Source organism: Hippichthys cyanospilos, chromosome 8 (genome assembly GCF_059441005.1).
Source record: "Hippichthys cyanospilos isolate Australia breed blue-spotted pipefish chromosome 8, RoL_Hcya_1.0, whole genome shotgun sequence".
Classification (NCBI taxonomy): domain Eukaryota; kingdom Metazoa; phylum Chordata; class Actinopteri; order Syngnathiformes; family Syngnathidae; genus Hippichthys; species Hippichthys cyanospilos.
The window spans coordinates 11,611,811-11,638,697 of NC_142376.1; the positions used below are offsets into that span (position 1 = coordinate 11,611,811).

Sequence of the window (26,887 nt, forward strand, 5' to 3'; positions counted from 1 at the left end):
CTATATCCACTATACTTATGCCCATACAGTGATCCCTCAATATATCGCAGTTCTAGTTTTGCAGCTTCAATACATGGCAGATTTTTCGAAAGTATTCATAAAAGAAACATGTTTTAAATTGAAAAACACACACACACACACACACACACACACACACACACACACACACACACACACACACACACACACACACACACGAAAAAACTTCCATCTCCCCAGTACCCTTTCCTCTGGGCTTGGTTTCCGGTTGTCTCTTTGACTCAGTAACATCAACCCAGCAAGCTGATTAACATTTCATAGATTTCATACGCTTTATTTATGTACATACAATTTCGGTAAGGGGGCAAATCCTACTATGCGGAAGTCACTTATCGGGGGGGGGGGGGGGGGGGGGGGGGGGGTTCCGTTCCCATCAACCACCATAAGTGAGGGATTACTGTATAGCAAACATCAATACGTACATGTTTCCCTGGGATACAGTGATGACACATTTCTGCAGACAGCAAAGAGACGACACACTTATCAGGTTCCGGGAGAGTTGCAACTTTGGCTATTGTTCAAAGCGAATCAATAAAGGAAACATGACACATTCTTTCACATCACATGAAATGATTTTTCAGGAAAATCAGCCTTCTAAATGCTGTTCTGGAGAGTGATGTCAAAGAAAAAGAAATTGATACATAACACATATGAAAATAGAAAATGTTTTACGGGCATTTTACATTTCTAACACCTGAGCATAATGTTGAGCAGAGCAGAATGAGATCTGAGCGTGCTATCTCCGATTGACTGATTCAGCTGTGCGCACAGGCTACCTTCAGTGTCCAAAACCATTAGTGATTTCCGTACTACAGAAGCACCGCTCCAGGGTAGCCATTTCCTTGCATTAACGTCTACTTTCCACGGCAACAACACCTCTGCTAAAACAGAATGCTTCGTTATGAAGATACATAGAGAGCGAGAAACAGCACTGGCGTGCCAGAAACATTTAAAAGAGCAATTTATTATCAAGAAAAATGATATCAAACAAGACAGAGAAAGGGTGGGTGGGTTCATCACGTTCATTTGTTCAGTAATGTGCAGCAAAAAGAACATGTTCAAACTTGAAGCATCCTCCAGTTTGTCTTATTGTGTAAAAGTGGTTCATAACCGGTCAGCAGAAACTACAGAAGACAAGTCTAGAAAATGAGAGGCTTTATATGTCAGTAGTGTAAAGTGCATACGGACCTCATTTTGACCGTCACATGGACTGCCTCATTTTATTTGTGTATTGGTGCTTTATTATTGCCAGTTGAAGGTGCGCTTCACCAGCCTAAAAAAGGTTCTGTTGTGCTCCTGCAGGTATGAACGGAGTTGCTGGAGCACGGTACTGTTGACCACAGGGTGCGGGCGCCCCTTTGACTCGTGAAGACATCGCTCTCGACCGTCACTTCGGATGCAGTAAAACCCTTTTGTCTGATTGAAGTAGAAGTTAGAGGCCACTATCCTGGGCGGCAAGTTGAGGAAGCGCTCCACTTTTTGAAGTTCTGGCAAGGGGTCGTGAATCAACAAATCCCCATCTACAATATGAATCTGTTCCAGAGGGAAATGCCGCAACCAGTTGCGCATGTGGATGTCGTACAGGCTCCTTTGAATGGCCTTGTAGCGGGTATTCAGGGCACCGTTCCGTATCAGAAGGTTCTCGATGGCTTGGACTGGTTTGTGGTTCTCCAGGCGGTTGAAGTACACCTGCGTGTAGTCTGAGACGACTCGCTCGGCCGGGTCGCGTAAGATCAGGAGCAGCTTCATGGATGAGTTCATGGTGCAGATGCGTTCGGGTGCAAGGCTGGATGTGAAGTATCCTGGGGTCTTCTCTACCGTTATCTGGTGCGGGTATGAGTAGGGCATCAGCTCGCGGTACCAATCCAAGCCTTTGGCATAGTTCTCATCCCAGTCGAAGAAGTGCACCTCGGTTGCAGCAGCAGCAACCTCAGGGTGGATGTCGAGCATTTCCAGCAGGGCTCTTGTACCACCTTTGCGCACCCCAATTATAATGCTGTGCGGGGGTCTTTTGCTAGTCCCTGGTGGAGGAGACAAAGCTACATCTTCTTCGTTGTTAAGATGGAAAACTCCGGCCTGAGGTGGTGCAGCAAAAGCTTGGAGAGCAAAAAGAAAAGTCGCTACCAAGACGCACACCATGGTGATTGGCAGGAGTGTGGGAAATAATGAGGGCAAGAAAGCCAAGAACAGGAAGTTGTGATTTAGCTGTAAACCAGATCTGGCTCTCCAGGCTCAGCGGCGACAAGAGCAGTGGAAAGTGCAGCTTTTATCGGCCATGGAATTTTAACAGCTGGAGAAGAAATTATAGGCAGTCCACAGCACATCTAAAAAAAAGAGAGAGAAAAGAGAAAAGCTTTTAGATATGACGTCTGCGGTGTGGGATGAATGCCTCCTTTATATGGGAACGGCACCTTCCTCGTTCTCCCGAAAATGCAATCCAGCCCTAAACACAATCCATCTCTCTTGTAAGAGTATAATCTCCAAAGCATGAGATCTATTCATCTTTCGCTGAGCCTCCATCATCAACCTTCATTCAATCTCCTTCCTCTTCTCACTGTATCAAGCTATTTTCTATTGATTCTGTAATTTCTCGAGCTGAAAAATGTCCAACAATGCAGCTCGTTAGGAAACATAACTGAAGTATGCAAGAGTGGCTGAAGGCCAGTGGGCCTGCCGAGTGCTTTGTCTTCTTTTACATAGACCGGATCCATAATGCGATCAATACACGTACTGCCCCCCCTTAGAGTGTCTTTATATCAATGGTGGTGAGATATATAAAGACACATTTAGTGCAGGAAATCAGATGAGTTCCCACTTTTAGGCAACTTTGATTTCCTATAAATGCTAAGGAAAGCTCAATAGTCGGGCATCAGAATCTGGCTGACACGATAAGCTTTTGATTTCTGGCATTAGATCAGATTAATTAGATTGCTGAGAACCCATACAAACCATGGGAAAGGGTTAAGGTTAGAACTGAGAAAAAAAAAGAGAATATATATATATATATATATATATATATATATATATATATATATATATATATATATATATATATATATATATATATATATATATATATATATATATATATATATATATATATATACACACACACACACCTTTACAAATACACACACCATATGTTCAGTCAAAATGCCATATTGTTTGAAACTAATTAAAAAAATAAATAAAAAAAAGACACCTTGAAGAAAACACGCCAGGAAAAGTTGTTGCTGACATAGTGGTAGTCAAAACAAAGAAGGGACGCTTTGCAAACAAAGCAGCAAAGGTCCTGGTAAGGTCATCTTCACACCAAATGTAGTGTCTGCATGGGAGAAGACTTTCACAAACATTTGAACACCAGATACTCCCATGTCGAATAGATTATTGGTGAGAAGGTAGAATGCCATATTTTTCCTATTCAACCACTACATTAAATTAGGAAGAGCAAATTAAAATGCAGTTCAAGATGGTAATGTTCTCATGTTAATGAAATACGAATAATTTGTATCAAAATCATTTAGAAAATGTGTGTGTGTGTTTTTTAAACATTCCATCAAATATCTTTCATTATTAAAATCAGATTTTATTCCAAAGATTAGATATTTGCAAACTGTTTATCGTATATTAATTTTCTAAGGCATTATTAGGGTACGATATGGTAATTTTTACTTTGGGCCAGGGAAAAAGTTGACCAAAGTGGGTTTGTAAAAACAGGCGTCAAAAATATCGGCCTTGAAGCTCCATATTTTCTCAACCATTGCCTACATGGACATTTCTTGCAGATTTACACAATGTTGCAATAGTGGCAAGGGAGAAAGACCTAATACTTATTGTGATTGCTAACTGGTTAGCATAAGCAAATTTTGTTGTTTGTTGGTCTGAACTGGTAGCCAGCCAATTGCAGGGCACATAGAAACAAACAACCATTCACGCACCCAATCACACCTGAGGACAATTCAGGACGTCCAATACAAAATTACAAAATTATTTTATCATCATTAAAAACAAAATAGACACATAACCAGGATTAATTCATATTTTGTCCTTTCACATAATTCCACCAGCGGCAATTCTATTACCTAATAGAATTTTTCTAACAAAGATGTGGCCCATTCATGTACTTTATGCATGGCTTGGTCTGGCCCCAAGAGATGAACCCAGACCACCAACCCACACAACAGAACCCGTAGTAGTACATTGAGGCGTTTATGTGCTGTCACAGGAGCTTCTGCCTGTCAGCCATTGCATGACCAAGAGCTGCCAAGACCAATGCTTACAACTCGGAATCTTCACAAGCTTCCTGTCTCATCCAATCCCACTTGTCTCACAGAACACCAATACCTGGAAGGAGACATTGTTTCACACTATACCGCTGCTCATTGCTTTAATCAGTGCTTGATGCACAGTATATCTTCAGCTTCTAACATGATGTATGACAGCTTTACTGGCAGACCATTTAAATAATTCTATTTTTACTGAATATTTAAGTGAGCCGATGGGAGGACTCCAGACATACTGTATGTCTGTACCTGAGTGCCAGACAGCTTACTGTGTACAGTATAGTGTATATAGCAGTGAAACCCAACCAGTGTGTTGTGGCACATCAGTGTGTTTTATCATTTATTGTATCTTGCATGCATCACTACTGAGTTGCTAAATACATCTAGGAGTTTTGGATAGTTCAGAAATAATCAAGAACAAAAGCAAAAATGATATCATATCAACCATTCCAGGGAGTCCCCTGCCCACTGCCTGAAGATGATCAGATGGGCACCAGCAAGCCTGCTACCCTAGTGAGGAACAGCGGCTATGGAGCATGGATGGATAAATGGATCAATTGACCACCTACAGAATCACATTCATCTTTACAATGGGTACACAAGAAAGACTGATGTACTATGGTGGTGTTGGTTTATTTAGCCAAAGGGCCAAAATAGAGCTCTCGGCTACAGAAATGATAGTTTTAGACTTCAGATGTCCCCAGGGACTCATTGTTAAGAAGCAGTTTTCGGTTTTTATGCTCAACATAGAGACAATAATTCACCAGCGAATTGGCGATCTGCTGCCATTCCAACTTTTAGTTTTTATTTTTACTTTATGATTATCACTGCCTTTGATTCACCTTCAAGTCTACATTTTGACTTTAACTGCCCCAGCAGTATGTAGAGTTTGCATGTTCTCCCCGTGCCGGTGTGAGTTGTCTCTGTGCACTTTCGCTTCCTCCTACATTATATTATATGGAAAGAAATACCTGACTGTGGCCAAGGTTCATAAGATTTTTTTCCTCCAAATCACAGGGAAATGCACCCCCCCCTCCAAAAAAAAGAGTAATTCCCCAATGTGATCGCTCTTGTTAACCCTGAGTCATATTTATTTTTTTCCTATTTTAGCGAAATTACAAACCCCACTTAATTGTCCTCTACCACTTGAGTTGATGATTGAAACTCTGCACAGCAGTAGTGGCTCATTTTTATTAAGGCTTTAAAAAGTTGTCTGCCACCAGAGCAAAAGGGCCAACTAAAAAGGGCAGTCTTCAGATGTGCACTATTCATTATATCTCGGCAGACATAAGAGGAAGGCTCCGCAGGTTTACTGCGCCGCAGGGGGTGGGTTCGATCTAATTAACCCAAACAGCAGGCTCTATACATCTTCAGAACAAACCCACTTTCATATTCCTCTATGCCTCCTGCCATGAAGTGTGGCAAACAGCAGGTATTGTACAGCACAGCCGTGTTTCTTTAATGGGCGCTCATTAAAAGTGTTAGTACTAAATAATTACAACAACAAAGAGGCCTGATTACAAAGAGGTGGGTTTTAGCTCAATTTACATGGGTGAAAGTTAAAATCAGTGATTATTGTTACAATTAGTGAATGAATATATATACATATATATTTCTAGGGATGGGAATAAGCGCCTTTATATCTGGCATTTTTCCATCACATCTGACTCACTGGCACACATCATTTTATATGAACCAATAGTTACTTTTTGTGGCACAGGAAAATAAGCACCTTCATTTTACAGGTACAAACGAGCATTTTAGCTTCACCCATTCGGAGCACAACATATTTGCCACCCACACGTAGCCAACATATGAAATGTACTCCCACGTACTGCATTTGTTTTCATTGAGTTATATTCAGTCTATCCAGGCACTGTAGGATTTTTGGCCCCTAATAATTTATAGGAATGCGTACATCTGTAGGCGACTTGGCGTATGGTTAGCACCTTTGCCTCAAACGATTTCAAATCCAACTCGCTCTGGCCTACCTGTGTGGTGTTTGCATGTTCTCCCCGGCCCGTTTGGGTTCTCTCCGGGCGCTCGGCTTCCTCCCACATGCCAAAAACATGCATGGCAGGTGTATTTGACATTCTAAAATGGTCTATTGGTGTGATTGGGTGTGAGAAGGGTTGTTTGTCTCTGTGTGCCTTGAAATTGGCTTGCAAACAGCTCAGGATAACCCCTCCTCCTGCCCATGGACAGCTGGGATAGGCACCAGGAAGCCAACGACACTAGTGAGAAGAAGAGACGACGAGAAATGGATTGGATAGTTGGTGTACATATATCACATTACCTTTTCTCCCTTTCAGTGATCTCATCCTTAGGTAAACAACGCCACTTCGGATTTTGTACCTCAATGAGGAAAAAGTTTCTAAATTAAAATGTGTTGAGCACTGACAGGCCAAATGCACACATCCATTAGAATGCAAACTTTCAAAGCAACACCTTGACCTCCCACCACAATTACAGCTTTGCTAAAAGGACTGCCACACATTGAAGGATTAATGTGTGTGTTCACAAACCTGCAGTAATTAATGGTATTAAAGAAATGTTGTGTTTCATAGGAGTTGAACTTTTGGAAACTTTAACCATGTCATAATGTTGACTTTTCATATTAAATTGCCAAGGTAAGGGGGGCTTTTTTTCCTCGTTTGGAGAGGAAATTACACCTCCACTCTAATGCAGCATATTATTTGCATGTTTCAGGAGGAGCAAATGGAAACAACAATAATCTGATCTGAATTCGTATGTGATGAAAGGTCTTTGTTATGAACTTATAGAACAAGTAATCTGCCATTTAGAGACACATGTGGCCGCATAAACTAATTATACTGTTTTATCTGCAATCCGCTAAATGCTGAATTAAACCTTCACAGTACAGCAGAGCCTTTTCAGCACTTTCTTCCTGCAAAGTGGTTTCACTTGGAATGTTGTCACTTTCAATTATCAGTTCCTCGACCGACTGTGGGCTATGCACAAGAGAACAGACTATGGCATGATGACTTATGCCTCCTAAACATATCCTTCTATCTGAGTAAAACCTGAATTTACGTGATCATCAAAATCACCTTTCAAACACTAAAACATACTTTTCCATATGCTAATCATTGCCACTTTGATGTAAACAGCGAGGGGGAATGTGGCATGAGCCCCCTAGCTACTTACTTCAAACACAATATTTGTCAAGCAGCACATCATCTCTTTTGTCTGTGTTACCGGCCACAGAACATACATGTCCCAGGGGGGGTTCATTTACCAATGCTCTGAGATGTTCTTCAAGCATCAGCTGACATTGTGTGGATACCCCACAGGCATTTTAGCAGATAAGAGGAACTAAATTGCTCATCAACTAAGGAGCAAGCAATTCCCAGGCGCGAGACTCCGTCAGGGTCATATTGGTCATAAAACTACAACATTACAAGAAGGCATTCAATCAGTGAATTGGCTGATAATCATCAGTGAGCTTGCCACATCTGATAAAGCATCAATAATTTCCCAGCTCTCCTTTCAGAGACAGCCTCCTCTTGCTCGGTATGTAAATAACATACAGCTAATTTCACTGCCAATTTCCAAATACTCTTGTTATTACAAAGCCTTTCAAGGTCTCGAAATGCTTTTCATCTTCTTTGTGTGTACTAATTGTGTCCTTGCTATAATTAATGTTAGAAAAAGCACAGAATCAAAGGGCTCTACCAAACTAATATTCTCTTCACATGCCTCAACCTTGTGAAGGCCATTACTGTTCTCTACATGCATTCTGAAAACTGCACTGTACAGTCGAACATACGTACATTATGTATGATTTAAATCATTAAAAAAATCGTAAGAACACGGTAAGAACACTCAATGTTACATGAAGTTGACAAAAATGTTGTTGTGTGATGATGATTCTGACATCAAAGTATTGATTAGTTAAGTGTCCTAAGATGCATAAAGATGTCAAATTTGGGGGAATTTTAAAATCCTCAAATCTAACAACTCAAGCGTTCCTAAACATTAAATGCACAGCACATTGAGCCAACCTTGGATTGAGCAGTGTGCATGGGCACCATACCTCAGGGCAAAGCATGCAATACATATTAAACATACACCTCTGTGAAGGGAATCATATACAGTGGGCCCCCGGGTTACGAACTTAATCCGTTCAGCGGCTACGCTCGTATCTCGAATTGCTCGTATAGCGGGCAATCCAGACCCATGTTAATTCGTGAATGCGTGCAACGCGCGCAGAAGCCTTAGGAAAAATCATCACGCTGTATACATATATTAATATTAAGTGACATAATCTACTGTATAGATGCATTAAATAACAAATACAAAGGAAAAAAGACTTTTACCTTTGGAAAGACGTGACTTGTGCTGATATAAGCTGAGATGAGCAGAGATGAATGCTCGAAGTCAATACGGTAAATCAGATATGCTATTGGTCTTACAGTGTCAAAGTAACTTTTTCAGTCAGGGTTTTCTCTACTTCCTTCCATCCCAACCAGCTGTGCCATCAAGCTAGATAAAGGCGTTCGGCCAATAGCATATCGGCACTTCTGTGATTGACGTGTGACGCCGGCCAATAGCATCTCCGTGAGTGAGACCGGGTGACCTTAATCGACCAATAGCATATTGGCGTCTCCTTGACTGACTGATAATTATTCGCACTTTTTTTTTAAACGGTTGGAATGTATTGACATCTTATTGATTAAAACACATTTAAACCTGTGACGATTTTTTTGTCCTGCAATCGGCACACTTAATTTCATGTCAGCTGTTTTTCCCGACGTGAATTGAGCTGGGTGGAGGCGGAGGGGAGGTTGAGTGTGTTGTATTTACTAGGCACCACACTTAAAGCTTGTTCGAGCGTCAGTTCACCGTTGGTTACAACTCACAGAATTGCAAGAATGGCGCTGTCCCAAAGCATGTCGGGAGGTCGCCGACTAACATGACATGCAGTTTTGTCAAGCAACCATTATATGGCACTGTAGTACCACCCGTAACAGGGTGCAGAGATTAACCTCTTGAGTTAATACGGCAACGCACATAGGCTATTGGTCTTACAGTGTTACAGTAACTCTTTCAGTCATGGTGCAAATCACGGAGATACTAAAACATCATCCTCTTATTTCTTCCTTTACCGCTGCTAGTAATTTTAGAAGCTATGTCTAACAGATAAAGTTTGCAAAGTCTTCAAAACATTCCGTTTTTCACTCATTTTGTCTACTTCCTTCCATCCTGTCCCATCAAGCTAGATAAAGGCGTTCGGCCAATAGCATATCGGCATTTCTGTGATTGACGTGTGACGCCGGCCAATAGCATCTCCGTGAGTGAGACCGGGTGACCTTAATCGACCAATAGCATATTGGCGTCTCCTTGACTGACTGATAATTATTCACACTTTTTTTTAAACGGTTGGAATGTATTGACAATTAATTAAAAAAAAACACACATTTAAACCAATGACAATTCTTTGTCCTGCAATCGGCACATTTAATTTCATGTCAGCTGTTTTTCCCTTTAGCTGTACAAACACTACACTTAAATGGTAATATATTTAGACACCGTGAGTGAGACAGTCAGTGTGAGATTGTAAGACCAATAGCGTTCACGTTACCGCCATAAGTATCTGTTAATGATTGTAGATTACGCAACTGCTGAATATGTTGACGCAGTTAGGCGAGAAAATTTCTACATACTCAATGGCTGGTTTGTCGGAATGCTCGCAAGACGAGAGGTTTGCTCGTAAAAGGAGGACAAAAATCTCCCTGATCCACGCTCGTAAGGCGAATTGTTCGCAAATCAGGGTGCTCGTAAGCCGGGGGCTGACTGTATTAGGTTGTTATCATTATGTTCTTAGTTCATTGTTACCCATTTATGCAATCCTAGTTCATCTTGACCCTGTCCTTAGATAGAACTGTTGACGCACGAAAGTGTGAGCCGGGACCTTGGCCCAGCTGCCGGTGGCGCCCGGCTGGCTCTTTTGTTGTGTCTTGTAATCTGCTATGCTTCTACTCAATAAAAGCCAGGGGGGGACGGCTGGGCAGTGGAAAACTAGCGTTGGAAGACCGACGAGTTACATTTGCCCAAGCTTTTTTCCCTATGCCGGCATAGAAAAGTCAATCTTGGCTGGTCTGAGTTACTCTTTTTGCTCTTTAAGCAGCTAGGCTTGTCCTAGTCTTCTTTTCTGAGATTTCTCTGACAACCTCATACCCTCATGAAATAGATACTTATTTTTTATTCATTTTTTTTTAAGATAAAAGCAAAGCATTCTACTATTTTCAACTGTAATCATCCTGCTACAACTAACTGTAAATAGAAGCTTGTAATTTGGAGGCAAATTAACTAAACATTTGCAGCGGACTATGGGGTTTGGTGAGCTGATTTAAATTCAAAAGCACATTTGACTTGCTGAAAAAAAAGAATGAATGCCCCTTATGTGATATACTAGCTAAGTATCACAGGTAGGAAACAGTCTGAATTGTATTTTATATTCACAATTACAGCATGTGAAAACTGAAAACTGACATATACGGTATAATGGCAAACACTTTTGTTTTTCCTTTCGGACAACATTACACTTTCATCACATCATTATTGCTTTATTTTTCCACTGTATTGATACACAAAGGCAAAAATATTAAAACCTCTGCCATTGTCCAAATATGACTGAACTTTACCCTATCTTGTTTACTTTTCCAAAACTACAGCTGGTGTGTAAATTTCATACAACATCAACTTGGAACGCCTCTCTCGCTTTGGCATGAAAGCATCCCATTGGAAGGTTCATATCAGCGATCCGCCAGTTTTTTCCTGCCATCACAAATATATGCTGTGGGCTGCCAAGCAATGATGTGATCCAACATTGCACGGCAAGTAGCCACATAATGGTGTGTTCAAGTTAGCTCATCTCCTGTTTTTGCACGCATCCGAGGCAAAGTATCATGCAGTCAGTTAGAAGTCATTCTAAGCAGCAGCAGCAGCAGGGTATGGCTCGCATGTGTTGGTAAACATACTTGATGGAAGATGCAATGCGTCACAGTTTGACAGAAACAAAGCATGCCAGGTAGTGATAGTAAACAGGGAGCTGCAACAATAGATAACGCGCTCAGTGCATTGTATTCTTTCTGGGTTTAAAATATTTAGACATCATATTAGAATCTGAAAAGTCACATTACTTTTAAAATATAGCCTTGATCTTGCCAAATATGCTGATTCACCTGATCTGCATAAGTAATTCAAGTCGTCAATAAATATCTGACGGGCTGAGGTAGGAAAGTCAGCGCAAACGCTGCATGATAACGATATACTTTCTAGATAATCCTTTTAATAAATTGTACTCGGAATCACCAGCAGCATAAATGATGCCTGGATAAATGCAGAAGGGAAACAATTTAAACACCTCACGGGGGAAGGAAATCAGTTATATCTCCATGCCAGCGTGCAATTTCTTACTGGCCAGGCAAATATCCTAGAAACGTGTTTATCTAGGATAACAATCGCTCCATTTCTTGCTTTACCGTCTGCTGAGGAATGCTTTAGAAGGCTCATCTACTCTAAGCAACTATAAATAAATTACAATGCTCCACTTTACATCAGTGCCAATGTCGCACCAAGCAATTATTTTGCTGTTTCAATTCAGCTTTGTTTACATAGAGACTGCAACAACAAAATTATCTTTGTGCACTAACTTGTGTTGCAGCAGAATCAGAAGAAAATATTGAGGGTTGTGGTACTTTGTACCAACTGGAATGAGTACCCTCCCCCCAAAAAGCTTCTACTGCTAATTTAGTTTCTTGCCCAAAAAAATTAAAATAAGGTGCGGTGAATAATTTGGCACCAATGTGAAGAGGCACTAGGGGATTAATGTTATAAGACAAATATAATATTGATGTACCATGTTTTTATATTTACTTATATTTGTTTATTTATGATAGGGTAATATTCTAAAAAAAGATATATGTGCACTTATAACACCAGTTTGGATTCAATTTTATGTGTGTGTCTTCTTGTTGAACTGGAAAAAACAATATATTATGTCATTTTGAATAAAACCATATTCTTCATATTGAGAGCCAGCAAGACGAAGTACCAAATAAAGAAGAATATATTACAAGATATCAAACCAAACCTAATATAAAATACAAATCTGCTCCTTGGGAACAATGTTAGCAATACTGTTAGTAGGGACTGGCATCACAGCACTGTCACGGAACGCTTGCTAACTCAGCACATGGTCTTGCCCCTCATCTTCAGGCAGAAATGTTTGGATTGAAAAATAACCACCCACCCATAGCTTTCCCTTCCCTCATGGGGAGGACTTTTACCAAGCCTTGAAGTTCTGTAATAGGGACAAACTAACCACCTGCATCAGCACTCTCTTTCACTTCATGCGCTATCTTGGTGCTTTTGGCAAGCACACCTCTGGCAGGTTTGAAAGTAATCTCACCATACAATTGTAATATCTGGCGGGAGGGTGGGGTAACTGTCTGGAAAGTAATGACAATATCTGAACATCTGCCATACTCGGTTTGTGACAGAATCAGGTTGAGGAGACAGAGGGAATAAAACATCTTGCCATTTCAGCAGGGTGACTTTCATAACAGAGAATCATCTGTGCAGACCTGATGCTCAACCCACAAGTTATTGCAGCCTACATAAGGCTAATGAGTGTGCAGTATTATTTTCCCCCCCAAAGAAGGAAACACACAGCGCAATTGATTATTTTTGTGTCAGAATGATGTATGAAGCCAATGCCAGAGATTAATCAACGCAAGTAAAAATGTGAGAACTTCTCAGACATTTTGTTTCACTGTTCTTCATGAATATGCCATCAGTCACCCCTCCTCTGCCTCCCTGGTCCTGTAAAACCAACCAAAGTGTTTATGGGAGATAAGAGGCGAAGGAGGTCGCAGGTCCAATAACTCCTTTTATCACCCCACCTTTTTGCAGCAAGAGCCATTTCACGGGTGAATTTGCTGAAGAAGAATTCTTAATTAGAGAAGTTTGTGAACCAAGCATCAGGGGTCTAATAGGGAAATAAAATAGATCGCCAATAGGATATTGCTTGCTGGCCCTATGTCTGGCCAGGCTTCGATAATGGCATGATACATTTTGGGGTGAAATATTTTCAATTTAGTACACTAAAAAGTGGAATAATGGCAATAAAGTTCAGTTCAAAACTGCATGTACATTATTTAATCTCGATTAATGTGTAACCTGGTTTTTAACTAACCTGACTGGCAGGAACTAAATAAAAAGTCAAACAAACAAATAGAAGAAGAAGGTATTCTGGTATTAGACTGTACCCTGCCAACATGTTTTGTACAATTTCTCTTCGTGTGATGTTAAAAGGTTGAATTTGTTAAAAAGCTTTTTTTTTTTTTAAATAAACTAAATGTAAGAAGAAGAAGAAGGAGGAGGGAAAAAAAGGAGAGGAGAAAGAAGAAGAAAATCCTGTTATTTCTGTTGGGAAAGTTACAAATATGAGAAGAAGAAGAAGAAGAAGTGAGTTCTATAGGGAAAAAGGCAAATGTATGCAGTGGTGGGATGGAAGTAGCTCGTCTTTAATTTAACAAAGTAGTAATCTGACTAACCCTTATCTGGAAATGATTATAATCACATGAACTTGATCTTATGCATATTACTGTAAGTGAGAAAATGAGGAATTTAATTACGGTACCTTTTTTTCCAAATTGGGGGGAGGGTCTATGTTTAAAACATAATCCTTTTCTGGCAGGTTGCTCAAAGCATGATAATCATAACTTTAGTAATTACAATATAACTAAAAAATAATGTATATAAAATAAGATAATATAATGAAAAAATATATTGTATTTAATTGTTGCAAAACGTTCAATATTTTAACATCCCTTTCTTCAAATGGAAAACCAAAACATGGCCATGCAAATGAGTTGAAAGTGATCTTAGAATCCTGTATTTCTCTTGTAGTGTTGCATGAGTATATCAGTATTAGGAAAAGAAAAACAAAACATTTTGCTTTGTGAATATCAAACATAAACGCATATCTACTGAATTACGAATCACCAACTTTTATACTTTTAATAATCCTTTTTTTAACATGAATATGAACTGAAATTTTACACCACTCTCTCCTCATATGTTGAGACAATATGACGTCAGAACCTCAGAACACACATTTGAATCTGCTTGGTTTGTTAAAAAAATTATCAGTAGGAGCGGCAACTTTCAAGCTGTCAGCTTCCAAAGTATGCAGAATCATGTACATCTATTGAATCAGACTTCTCTCCCCAGCTGGTTATGGACCACTCCAGTGCTGCTAGTTAACGGCTACTTTATTCTATACACTTCACTAAATGCTGGCAGTAGGTGTTGTACAATAAATGTCAGTGTAATTAAGTTGTTTATCAGCGTTCTGAATTGTCAATTCGATGTGGCTTCAGAAGAACACTGCTTTGTTTATAATGGGAATCAAGGCTCACTTCAGGAAAGCACATAGTCCGATCCAAACTAAGGAGTCAAGTTAGCCGTTGCTGAGACATGCTGCCGGGCACAGCTTCAAAATAAAAGCAGTCCAAGGCGTTTGAGCCCATATATAATTTGGTAGAATAAGGTTTTATTTTGAAGATGGCTGGTCTTCTCACAACATTTGGCGACGTGTTTTACTGTCATGCAGAGAGCGTCAACAAGCAGTGCAGAGCAATAACAAGCAGCACATTTTCCTGTGTGCTGCCTGAAATCACCCAAAAGACAATAGATCTTCTACTGTGCAGGGACAAACAATCTTGAGGCATTCTAATTGAGTGAGATGTCGTCGTACGAGATATTGTCATCTCTACCGACCACAAGATTAAATTACTGAAAATAGAAGATTTGGGTAGAAAATAGAGGGACAATGGAACAATAGTCAGGAGGTTTATAAGATAATCCTCTCACCTTCCTCCCTGCACCTCAATCAACAAACATTCACTTAGACTGGGCTTGTTTTTGGCTTTGACTGATTCGATCTCGCTCCACTCCCCAACACTCATCGCGATACAGCGGTATTAGACGAAGATGAGCTTCAAATTGATGATTAACCTTTGTTATCCTCCATGTATATTGAAAATGGCTGTCTCTTATCCCACACAGAGGAGAAGATGCATTTTAATGTCTTCCAAAAGATAAGTCACAGAAAGCAAATGGGACAGCATTTTTCATCAGGTGCTTGGCTAGATAAAGCCCCCACAGCCCAACACTACAGCATCATTTTATAATGAATTTAAACAGGTAAATTGGTTTCTGTTTATTTACATGCAACATACTTCAACATGATGCCAGTAATTGCTGTCCACATTCTAAAAAGAGGCATAAATTACTAGAGAAAATGAGTGCTTGTCTTTGTTTAGTTGACTTTATTAGGGAGTAATGGGACGTTTAACAAATCATTTCTCCGTTTTTAACTACAAGACGGGAGATAGGTCTGTCATTTACTAGTCAATGACTTTGAAATGACTCTGACCCTTTGCAATGAATCATAGGCCTGTGTTAACTGTTGTACTGGGATATAAAAATTAAAACAAGTAATTCATTTTCTAAATCACTTGGTTTCATTAGGGTCATGGATGGTACACTTGGCACTGGTTGCCAGCCAGATGTAAAGCAATTACAAACATTTATTTGATGGAGTGTTTAGAATCTTCCTCATGTTTTTTTTTTTTTTTTTTTGCATGTGAGAAAGCCCAAGTACCAAGGCAAAACTCGTTAAAGCTGCGTCTAACTGTTAGACGCAGCTATAAATTATGTTAGACTCTAACATAATTTAGCAGCTTGCTAGCGGTGCTTGAATGCACTATATAGGCTGGCGTGATGGGCTGAAATGAATGCACATGTTGCCATTTCCACTGATCACATTTTAATAAACCAGATTTTCTCAAATGTGCTTGTTCAACTGGCAAATTTGTCTCATAGACCAAAATTTAAGGAGGAAAATAGAGTGCTGCTAAACAGTTGAATTTGAGTAAAAAGAAAAAAATCATGATTAAACATTTATAAAAGTTGGCCATTCATACTTAAGTGGAAGGTTGTTGTTTGATCTTCTGTTGCAAATAAATATTTTCATTAAGCAAAGAAATATATTTAGGAATTTAGGTATAACAAATGAAAAGAGCACATGATTGGAAACTGACAGGAAGCACAAACATTTTAAACAGCTGCTTCACACATTCTGCGGACTTATAAAATAAACAAATGGGATTTACAGTTTAGTGCGAGAATGCCAATATGTTTGTGAGATGTAAAAAGATATTCATCATTATGTAATACTGAAAACTCACCATCATAAGCTTTGTACGTTTTATGTAATAGAAATGTCAGACATTTTATAATGTATGACAAGCATTTTACTCTAGTTCTTACTGTAAGACAAGGGCCTATCAGCAGTAGAAAATAGAAAAGTTTGAAAAATCAATTTAAAGTTTAGGATGAGCGGCAATCAGCAATGAGGTGGGAGGCTGGGGGAGCTGCATCACGCCAAACATCAAACAAGACGAAGAGTCTGCTTCAGTACAACGGACAGCTCTCAGCACAACCTCCAGAGATGGTGCTTAAGGTCTTCCTCAATAAACATGAGCGTGAGACATCATTAATACAGCTCAGCTATCTCGCTCTGGGGGCTATTTCATAGATCTTCTTTACCAGAATGGGTTTGATGGAAAGTTTGCTGGATACTTACTAGCTCTTAGCAGTATGTCTACATGTAAAAGGTCCATCACAATTTTGAAATTAGTAACTTCCTCAATGATAGCATCTTTACAGAATTAATCAGGATTGGGACCTTAAGCACACGATAACAATTTTATCAGGGCTGTGCTTAAGAAGCCAACTTGTGTGTGATTGGTATTCAGTGTGTTTTCAAATGAGTCTACTGTATATTTATAAAGGTTAAACCAAAGATTTAGAGAGGAGACCCTTTTAAGATGCAATTACATCCTAAAAACACCTGAATGCAAAGTCTAATTTTAGCTTCCAAGGATTAATCTTTGTGGCTTATTTAAAATTTCTGCCTGCGTGTTAAACCAAAATTGATTTTTTTATTACTCACCTTTAAGGTCACCAGGAAAATAAGGACCGCGTTTCACAAACTTTAATCTGAGTGAATATAATCATCATCATTATCATCATCATCATCTACTTTTCGCAGCTTCATGAAACTGCACACGCCCACACAGTCGGAACCAGTATTTACAGCTTGGCCTTGCAGGGGCATCTGAATGAAAACAAATCTCTGTCCACTCGACGGGGTTGTGATCTCCCCCGAAAAGAGAGAGCCACCGGTAATCTGCCAAATTGGACATGGCTGAGACAAAGAAAAATGCAAACAGGTGGAGAACAAACCCATCCATTTTCTAAAGCCGCTTATCCTCACAAAGGTCGCGGGCTTGCTGGTGCCTATACCAGCAGTTTATGGGCAGTAGGCAAGGGACACCCTGAACTGGTTGCCAGCCAATTGCAGAGTACACAGAATGAACAACCATTAACGCACCCAATAACACCAAAAATTAATTCCCAAACTCCCACTGGAGAAAAAACCAAATGAATACATTTCCAAATAATCAGAAGATATTGAGGCTTCACTAAATCTCTAAATGAAAGATGTTGTTCAAAAAATTCGTACTAACTGCTCAATGTTGCCATCTTTCCCTTTTTTTATTAATAGATTTCCAAACCTTATTCAATCATAAGCACATAATATTGAGCAAATTACTTTTGTTGTATTCATTTTAGAGGTGCAAACAGCAATTATTTTAATCATCAGTTCATCTGAGTATTATTATGTCAATTAATTGACGAATTGGATTATAATCAGTGTAATCTTCATCACTTTTAAAAAATAGGATCTATTTTCAATTTGATTTCGCAAAATTGGAAAATGGGTATTATTGAATCTTAATGTATTTGTGTCTCACTTTAATTGAAAATGGTCTCAAACTTGTGATATGCTTTGTGTGAGTGTGTTTGTTTGTGCATTTGCAAGAAGACTCAATATAGAACACGGTGGCGTAAACATGGTACCAATGCAAATTTGAGGCAGATCTTTTTAACTCAGTTCAGCTATATTTGAAGTTGAATTGCCTGACGGTCATCTTTTGCCCAGCCCTACAGGTATGTTTTTATTTATTTTTGCAAGATATCATTCGACGACTAAGGTGCAACAATTAAGTGATTATCCATAAGTAATCCTTTACAAATTAATTTAGAAGTATTTTAAGAATACATTAGTTATTTCGACCTTTGTTTAATTTAAAGTCATCCAAATTGAAATTTCAGCATTCAATCATATATATTCTCACAGTTTTTCAATTTATTCAGAAATTGGATTGATTGTGCTTCATCGAAACTCGTAAACATCTGCTTGAAATGCAGAAAAGATGAAACACTGTTTTTTCCTCTGCCAATTTACTTTTACAGACCGCACTGCTTTTGAATAACTTGATGTCCATTAAGAATATTTTTGAATCAGATAAAGATTGAAAAAAGATAAAAAAGATAAATAAAAAGATAAATAAGATAAATAAAAGTCCACCACAGTGGACACAAAATGAATAGGTTGGGTCTTAGGAAGACCTTTTGCCATTACAGTTCCCTTGCATTGGGGCAGTGACCAGCAGATAGAGCTGCACCTACACTTATCGAGTGTAAAATAATGGCCTTGTATTGTTCATTCAAACATTTTTACGATGATTAGGTGTTAGTTTGGTAGAGGTCTGCGCTCTTCCTAGTGTTATTCTGCTTCCAGAATAGCCATACATCAGGCTGTTAAAAGCTAGAGTCTGACTTTCACACAAAAGCTGAGTTCAGACTCTGCGGCTTTTGTTGATGAAGACGAACCAGCCAGGAGTCCGTGACAGCACCAATACTGCTTTTGATGCGGCTCCGTTGGTGCACATGTGAGTCTGTAACTGATGCGCAGCATATGGACAAAGGTCTTAGCGCCAATGATTCCTGCCTGCTGCACTCTCATGAATTATGGAATTCAGCACAAATATGCAAATCTGGGCATTAGCCTAGTTATACTGCTGTACTGTAACTTACAGTGACTTATTTATTATGGATGAAGCCAGTATTGGAGTGAGAGGTCCTGCCAGTCGGCTTCTCTCAGATGCGCAGTTTCACATCTTGATGGAGCATAAATAGTAGGAGAGGTAGCTCCAAATCGCAAGCTTCTTTCCACTCCGAGGAACAATTAGAGCCTGTCTCCACACTCAATTGCCAAGCTACTTAAAATAACAATGGCTTGCACTGGATTTGGAGGCCTGGAAGATACGTGGGGAATAAGTGTGCAGTTGTTGCTAATCCTCTAATTTCCCCCCACAAGGCTGATGTTAAATGCGATCAGTGATGAGTCGGGGGAGGCGGGATGGAGAATGGAGAACATGACAACTTATAAAACACACCGCAGTGGTTCTACTGCATGACACAATGCGGTATCATTGATTTTACCTGAGCGTTCTTGTAAAAATCATCACGGTTGTCAACGTGCTAATTCAAAACGTCAATGCGCTGCTGCTCAGTGCTGAACCCGTACACACATCAAACTGCGGGCTCAAAGCTTAATGAAATAAATCCTGCAGCTTTGAAACAAACACAGCTATAATTAGCTCTGGCCAGAGTCAATCATTAAGCTCATGACAGCGGATGACTCATGTTAAACAAGCAGCCAGGGGCGTATGGATACCTCACATTTGGGAGGCAGGTCATCAAAATGAATTGCTCTTATGCATTTAATTCAAGCATCCTATCTGCACTCGACAGTCGTACATGCTCAGCCGCAAAACAAGTTAAACAATCATTGTGAGATAGCCAGTAAACAAAGTATGCAACCTAGTTCCTCATTGCCTGGACACAGACGTATTATACATTCATTTAAAGCGATTTTGTGGTGCTGAGAAGGAAGAATATATGTGATGAATCAGAACTGTATTGAAATATTTTTTTTCCGTTTCACTGGAGGTATTAAAGCAAGCTCATAATAGTTCGAGGAACCTATTTGTCAAGACGACTTGGGCACAGCCATACTTGCCAGCAGGGGGCACATCTGTGATACGACATCATGCCAGCCAGTCTTTCGGACTCCATCCCAGAGTAGTCAAGCTGCATCTGGTCTTAGCCTGGTCATTCTTGACGTAAATGCGTCAATTAGGTCATCATAACAAGACTAAAATAACTGTGTCTTATCATAGCTCTTCTGTGATGGGAGAACTTCTTTAGGAGTATTTATAAAGAAAAAAAATCCCAAGCTCTAGCTTGAATAAAAGTGTTCAAACAATTGTTACTCCAGTGCAAAATAAACAAATGAACTCCATCCCACCAAATGATGTGATTGATCTTGACGTATCACACGGCTAAGGTTATTAGTGGAATGAACATGTAAATGGTGGAATTAAATACATCAGGTCACATGTAAACAAGTCACCAGATTTGTCCAGTTATTTTAATTGTAATAACCAAAAGCGCCTCCATGCAAACCAGGCTAATTGAAGGACCTGAAAGACCTGCTGGCAATTATGGCCACGCATGTTATCTCAAAATGTATGTTCTGTGAGCTATTAGAGGCTTTAACTAACTAGCAGAACATGTTTATCTGCATCATGAATCATAAATCTTTTTCACATTTGTGTTACATTGTTCTCAGTAATTTGGGTGGTTTTGGAATGTCGTTGACTCTTTTTTTTTTTCTTTTTCTCTCATGATGGAAATCATGCAAACATCTTTAATACTAAATTTAGCATGCATAAGACTATTTTCTAGCAAACACCATCATTATCATTGTGTCAATGTAAGTTCTGTCAACAGTACGTACAATTTCCTCACAGCATCGTACTTGAAAAAAATGGCATGTCCTAGTGCAACAGATTCCAAATTTACGAGTTTTAATAAAAAGTATGTTATTTCAAACAAACAGCAGGATGAAATTTATTGTTTAATTTTGAACCCGTTATTGTTAGGAGGACATAAAAAAATGTACACTTTACGACTGTATTTCCAGTGCAGTATTTTGAATAAAAAATGTTTTATCACCTTTTAGTTGCCTTATATTTCAAAGAATGCCCAGCACAGAAGCTGCAGTTTACACAACATAGATTTTAGAAAAATACTTTGATCTTCTTATGTTTATAGGTTTTCCCCAGACTGTAGTCTTTTAACACTGTTTCGGATGAATACCCCTCTAGTTCTGACTCCCATAGTTCCACACTTTCTTCTTCTACTCTTTATTTACTATTCTATTTTAACGCTCGTGGCAGATGCTCACACAGTCGTGTTTGACCCACATTATTCACAGCAACTAGCTCATATTAATAGTTTCTCTCTTTGGCCCAGATGTGGTGACGGCAAATGGTCAGACTGAAGACGCAGAGCAGCATAAGCATTTAAAAACTACTATTGCTATGATGCACTGCACAAAATTTCCATCTGAAGATGTTTCATTCAAACTATGAGAAAAATGATCTAGGCATAAATATGCTCCTTGTGGCCATACGTTCTTATCAAGGGATACACATATTGACTTCTCAATGCTGCATTGATCAATTCCCACACTCAAAACCAAAATCAATTCAAAGGTCCCACTCACCGGTTTCTCTGATTTTGCTACTACTCACCCTTAATCAGCCTTGAAACTGATCATTCAAAGTGTTGAGCAAAAAGCCCCTTTGTTGTTCTTTCTTGATAAATCTTTTTTTTTCCTCTCCTTGATGATTAAACCAACATGCCCCAGACACTCACATGCAGAGAAACAAGCTCAAGAATTAATTAGCATTTTAAACAAATATCCCTGTATGCCTCAGCTAGTAGTGTTCATTCATTAATTGAACAAACAAAGCTTCATCAAATATTAATTCCACTTCCTTGTAATTTTCAATTGCTTTTGATTAGAAAACCATTGAGCGGGGATAATTTTGTTTTTGTTTTGTTTTATTTATTTCCTCGGCTAAGCCCATTTTTTGCTAAAGTGGAGCCAACTGGATCAAGTCCGTCAAATAAAAATGAAATAACTCTCAAGAAACAGATTTTTTTGTTGCCTCCTCTCTCTATATTTGGTACATAAAATTCCCCACATATTATATGCAACATCCTCTGTCCCAAGATCTTAATGCAGACATCCATCAAAACTGCTGTCATTTTTACCAACAGGCTTGTTAAGATTTAAACCAGGTTACGCACAGCAGTACAGATGAACTCACAGTATGCTTTAAAATGGTAAAGCTAGATCTTACTTCAGTTTCTATTGCAGGCTGTGTAAGCAAGATGGACAAAAAATTTTGTCTTCTTGCATCTTGATATGTCCTTTCTAAGATTTTGTCTAAGGTTTGTTAATTTTGTCAGGGAAAAGTACCATTTGGACTGCTTGTTCTACTATAGTAAGGACTCGAGACAGGTGACCATAAGGGTTGATTATTTCAGTAAACATTTTAAATTCAGAATGAATACCAAATGGCTGTACTACTTAGTAGAACAAAATCCAGCTTTCTCTCAAACATCACTCACACTTTCGATTAAAGGACAGTAAAAACAAACAAAGTAAGCGTCCCATTTTAGCTTCCAATAAACAGATGCACCATTCAAGAGAATCACTCGGGTATGAAAATAACGAGAGTGACCCCGCTTTCATCTTGACCTTCTGCCCTTACTCATCAGCCCGTGTCTGAATTTTTGATGTTCCCACGAACAGTGCATTTAAAGTTAGTGGCTGGATTTACTGTACACCACATACTTTTCCCCTTTGGAAAAATAGGTTAATTTCCTTCATATTATGGGGAAAATAATAATACCGATTATTTTGGTCAATATTGAAATCAGGATTATTCATCATGTTTGGTCAAACTTGTCTATTTATTGTCTTTTTTTTTTAAACAAGCAGTATATAAACAGGGCTTCAAGATTTGATGCATGCAAATAATAATAATAAACTAAAATAAATAAATAATGATTTCAACAAATTCAGCCCTCAAAACATGGCAAAAATTTAGCACACAGGGCAACATAGCTAACTTACTTGCTGGGTGTAAATCAATTTTAAAAATATGCCTATTTAGAAGCTAGCATGTTATTTACTTTTAAGAATTTTTAATCAGTTAACAGTTAAAATGTCATTTTCGGTCATTTCCAACCAAATTTATTTCAATTTTTTGACAAACATTTTTTTTTTCAAAATGGGTCCCAATTGACAGGTAGCACTGCATATATTAGTGGGAAACATTGCCCCCTGGTGGTAGAATGGCAAAGTGCTTGATTTGCCTTGGAAAAAAAAAAAGTGCTTGACTTTTTATATGTTAATATTGCTAAGGATGATCTTAATTAATCATGGCAGCCAATATCGTGATCGTGATTAAAATTCAATTAATTATGTTGCCCTACTTCACATGCATTCTTGTCCGGTGGAAGTGGAACTTTGGAACCTCCCTGGATCGCACCAAAGGAAAAAAAAAAAAATCCCGCGTGGGAATTTGGCCAATATGGTGACATGGATGAAAAACTAGACTTTTAAATTCAAACCACAATCATGTATGATGCTCCACGAACGTACATATTTTCCACTCCATAAGTACTCAAGCAATGCCTTGATGTGCACAGAGCCCTGACACAGTCATAGCAACAGCAGAAACAAGCCTATTTGGGTACTTACAATAGTCTGAACTCTGCCGCAGACTCAAATTCTGCAATCGAGGAAAATGGGAAGTCTGATTTTCCCAGTTCTGACCTCAAAGTGTTTGAGGCAAATTTAAACAACAACTGATAGTGATAAATTGTTTTCTTTGTGTGAAATCCAAATTCTGTTTTTTCAACTTTGCAATTTGAACTTTCCAATTCAAAGGGGCATTATAGTGCACTTTTTCCAGTCTAAGGTCAGACTCCTCACCTTTCTTGATTGCAACATATGACAAGGGTAAACATCAGAGAGGCATTTGATAAATGAAGAAGGCTCCGAACAGCTTTTTGTTTGCAAACAGACTTACCACAAGTGTTACTTTTACTCAAAGGATAAGAGGAGCAGAAATACACGTGATAAATGAAATGCATGTTATGAATAGCAATCATAGCACAAGTATTGCATCAAGGTTGCAGTTACAATTAATATATTACATTTTTACCTTTAATCATGAATGCACTTTTACCAATTTTGCTGTTTTTTACCTTTTATTTTTGACTTACGTATGCGCTTGAGCATAACTTAACAGTTAATAGTAGTTCACTTATTTTTCAAATGTGAAGAATGCCAAAATGCAAGTCCATCACGAATGCTTTCATTGGAATGTGCAAGACAGAATGCTCGAGTAGCCAGAGAAAACCAAGGCAAGCATGAGGAGACACACATCCACAGCGCTGCCGATTATTTTCTTTGGGAAAATTTGTCTTGAAAGCAGAACAACAAATACTTAATTTAAGACTGTCAGTATCAAATACTTTTAGAACTGATCATTCTACTGATTATTTAATCAATTCATCAAAAAATCAGATAATTTTACTTTGCATTCAAGTGTATTACAAAAATATTTCTGCCCAATTACAGTTAAGCAACCAATCGCTTTCTTAATTATTATTGTTTAGTGGAAAAACACAAGAAGGACTGATGTTGTCACCAAATATTTTTAAACTGACTGTTAGTTTGGACATCATTTTATGAATTTAGTTTTTAGTTAAAACCAGATGCTTGAAAATGTCTTATTTTGTATAAACACAAAGAATAATGTGTGCTTTCATGACAGACTAAAAAAATCTTGCTGAAATATTACTGCTTGAAAGGCTGAAATCAGACAATTTTAAGTTGAAGAATAGCACTGATTATTAATATCATGGTCAATTAATTGATGATTGATTACTTATAGATGAAGTGATTCATTTTGACAGCTCTAATTCCAGTACAGGTTTTTGACTGGATATGGCTATTACAGTAGATTCATTTCTAACATTCAATGTGTGTAAAGTCATAATTACTCTCATTATAGGCAATCTGCGGTCAAGTTATTGCCATAACATTAATAACATATTCTCCACGTTCAGCGCATAAAACTGAATCTAGAACAACTAGGAAATGACAATCAAATTATGCCAAATTTAACATAGGATATATAGGTTGTTTTTTTTTTAATAAAAAATATATAAAAAATATTCAGTGGAATTTCGTCAGAGTATCTGCTTCAGTCAGACCTTGGCTGCTCACCTTTGACAAATTCCTCATATGCCCAAGGCACCTGCTCTCAAAAGTTAACACCCACATGCATATATGAATTGCACAGCCTGCAGCAATTTGACTCTCGTAATGTTAACAAGTGTCTGTTGCAATTTCAGAGCTTGGGTCAATCACTTGAGCATCAACGGATGCTGCTGAAGGAGTAGTAAAAGTGTATCAAGGTCACTTTAACTGGAACATCAAGTACTATACTGTTTAGTGATGGTTACATTGAGGTGGAAAAAAGTACCCAATTTCTTTGCATGTCATTCTTGAACAACTCAAGCCAAAACCTGAAACCGTGTGTGTTAAATTGTTTTGCTATGGCAGCTTGCACCGTGTTCGCTGTGAATTACTGAATTAATTTATTGGGGATGGCATTTTAATTAGTAACTTAGGCCAGTACGCGAACAAGGGATTGCAAGATCAGGAAATATAAATGATTGACCCTTTTTGCAAGTGATGAAATTACTTGTTTCAAGGCGATTGAGATTTGTATTTCTTCACCAAGAGAAATAATTCACCGGCTGAGTGAGTAATGTTAAACAACAAATTATAGGCACTAGTGTCGTAATGCACACGTGCGCGACACCACCGCCCAGTGTATAGCTATTTCACAAAGACGGAAAGGTGTGGAAAAAAGTGGTTACCTCGGTGAGGATGTCTCAGCGTTCTTTTGCGTCCAGGAGCTACTGACGGTGATGGGGATGAAGATCATGCCAAAACATTTATCGCACTTTTGCCCACGACCGCTCCACGTAAACGTTAAGCAAATCAAAACCTCCGTTGCTCCGGTCTTTTTTGCTTGGCAGACGAGCGCAGTTGTGGAAAAAGGAGTGGAACGCTCCCACTGCTCCTGACAAGCATGTACACTGACACGCGTGGAACGAATGGAGAGAGAGAGAGAGAGAGAGAGAGAGAGAGAGAGAGAGAGAGAGAGAGAGAGAGAGAGAGAGAGATGGCAGATTGGAGGGCGGCTAGGAGGAGCCGAGTACTGTCAGGTGATCAGGTCAAGGTGTTCTCCTCGCTTGTGCACAAGTGGTGCATGGACAATCAAGCACAATCTTGACATCAATTATCCATCCATTTTCTTCAATTGCTTATTTTCATTGGGCTTCTCTCCTGGGATATTTTCAAGCCTTACAAAGATGAAACTCGGTGCCAGGCAGGGTTAGAAACGGATTACTGGAAACACCCATTCACACCAACTGATACACTGATTCTATTATTTCATTTTACATTTCATGTATTATTTATTTATTTTTATTTTTTTTATCGGGGTGCAAACCTACAGTCTACAGGCAGAAGGAGAATCAGCAAACTCCCAAAGAGAATTAACGAGCCAAGATTTGATCCCAAAATTGTGAGGGACTAGCCTTAACCCTAA

At 38.8% G+C, this 26,887-nt stretch overlaps 1 protein-coding gene across 1 annotated transcript; it reads right to left on the reverse strand.

The window, feature by feature from the left end:
* Window positions 1-983: 983 nt before the first annotated feature.
* Window positions 984-26,373, reverse strand: hs3st1l1 (heparan sulfate (glucosamine) 3-O-sulfotransferase 1-like1). Its single transcript, XM_088421607.1, has 2 exons — window positions 26,151-26,373; window positions 984-2,363 (listed from the first exon to the last, which is right to left on the reverse strand). The coding sequence occupies exon 2, from the start codon at window positions 2,176-2,178 to the stop codon at window positions 1,282-1,284; it is 897 nt and encodes a 298-aa protein (XP_088277733.1). The 5' UTR covers window positions 2,179-2,363; window positions 26,151-26,373; the 3' UTR covers window positions 984-1,281.
* Window positions 26,374-26,887: the final 514 nt, after the last annotated feature.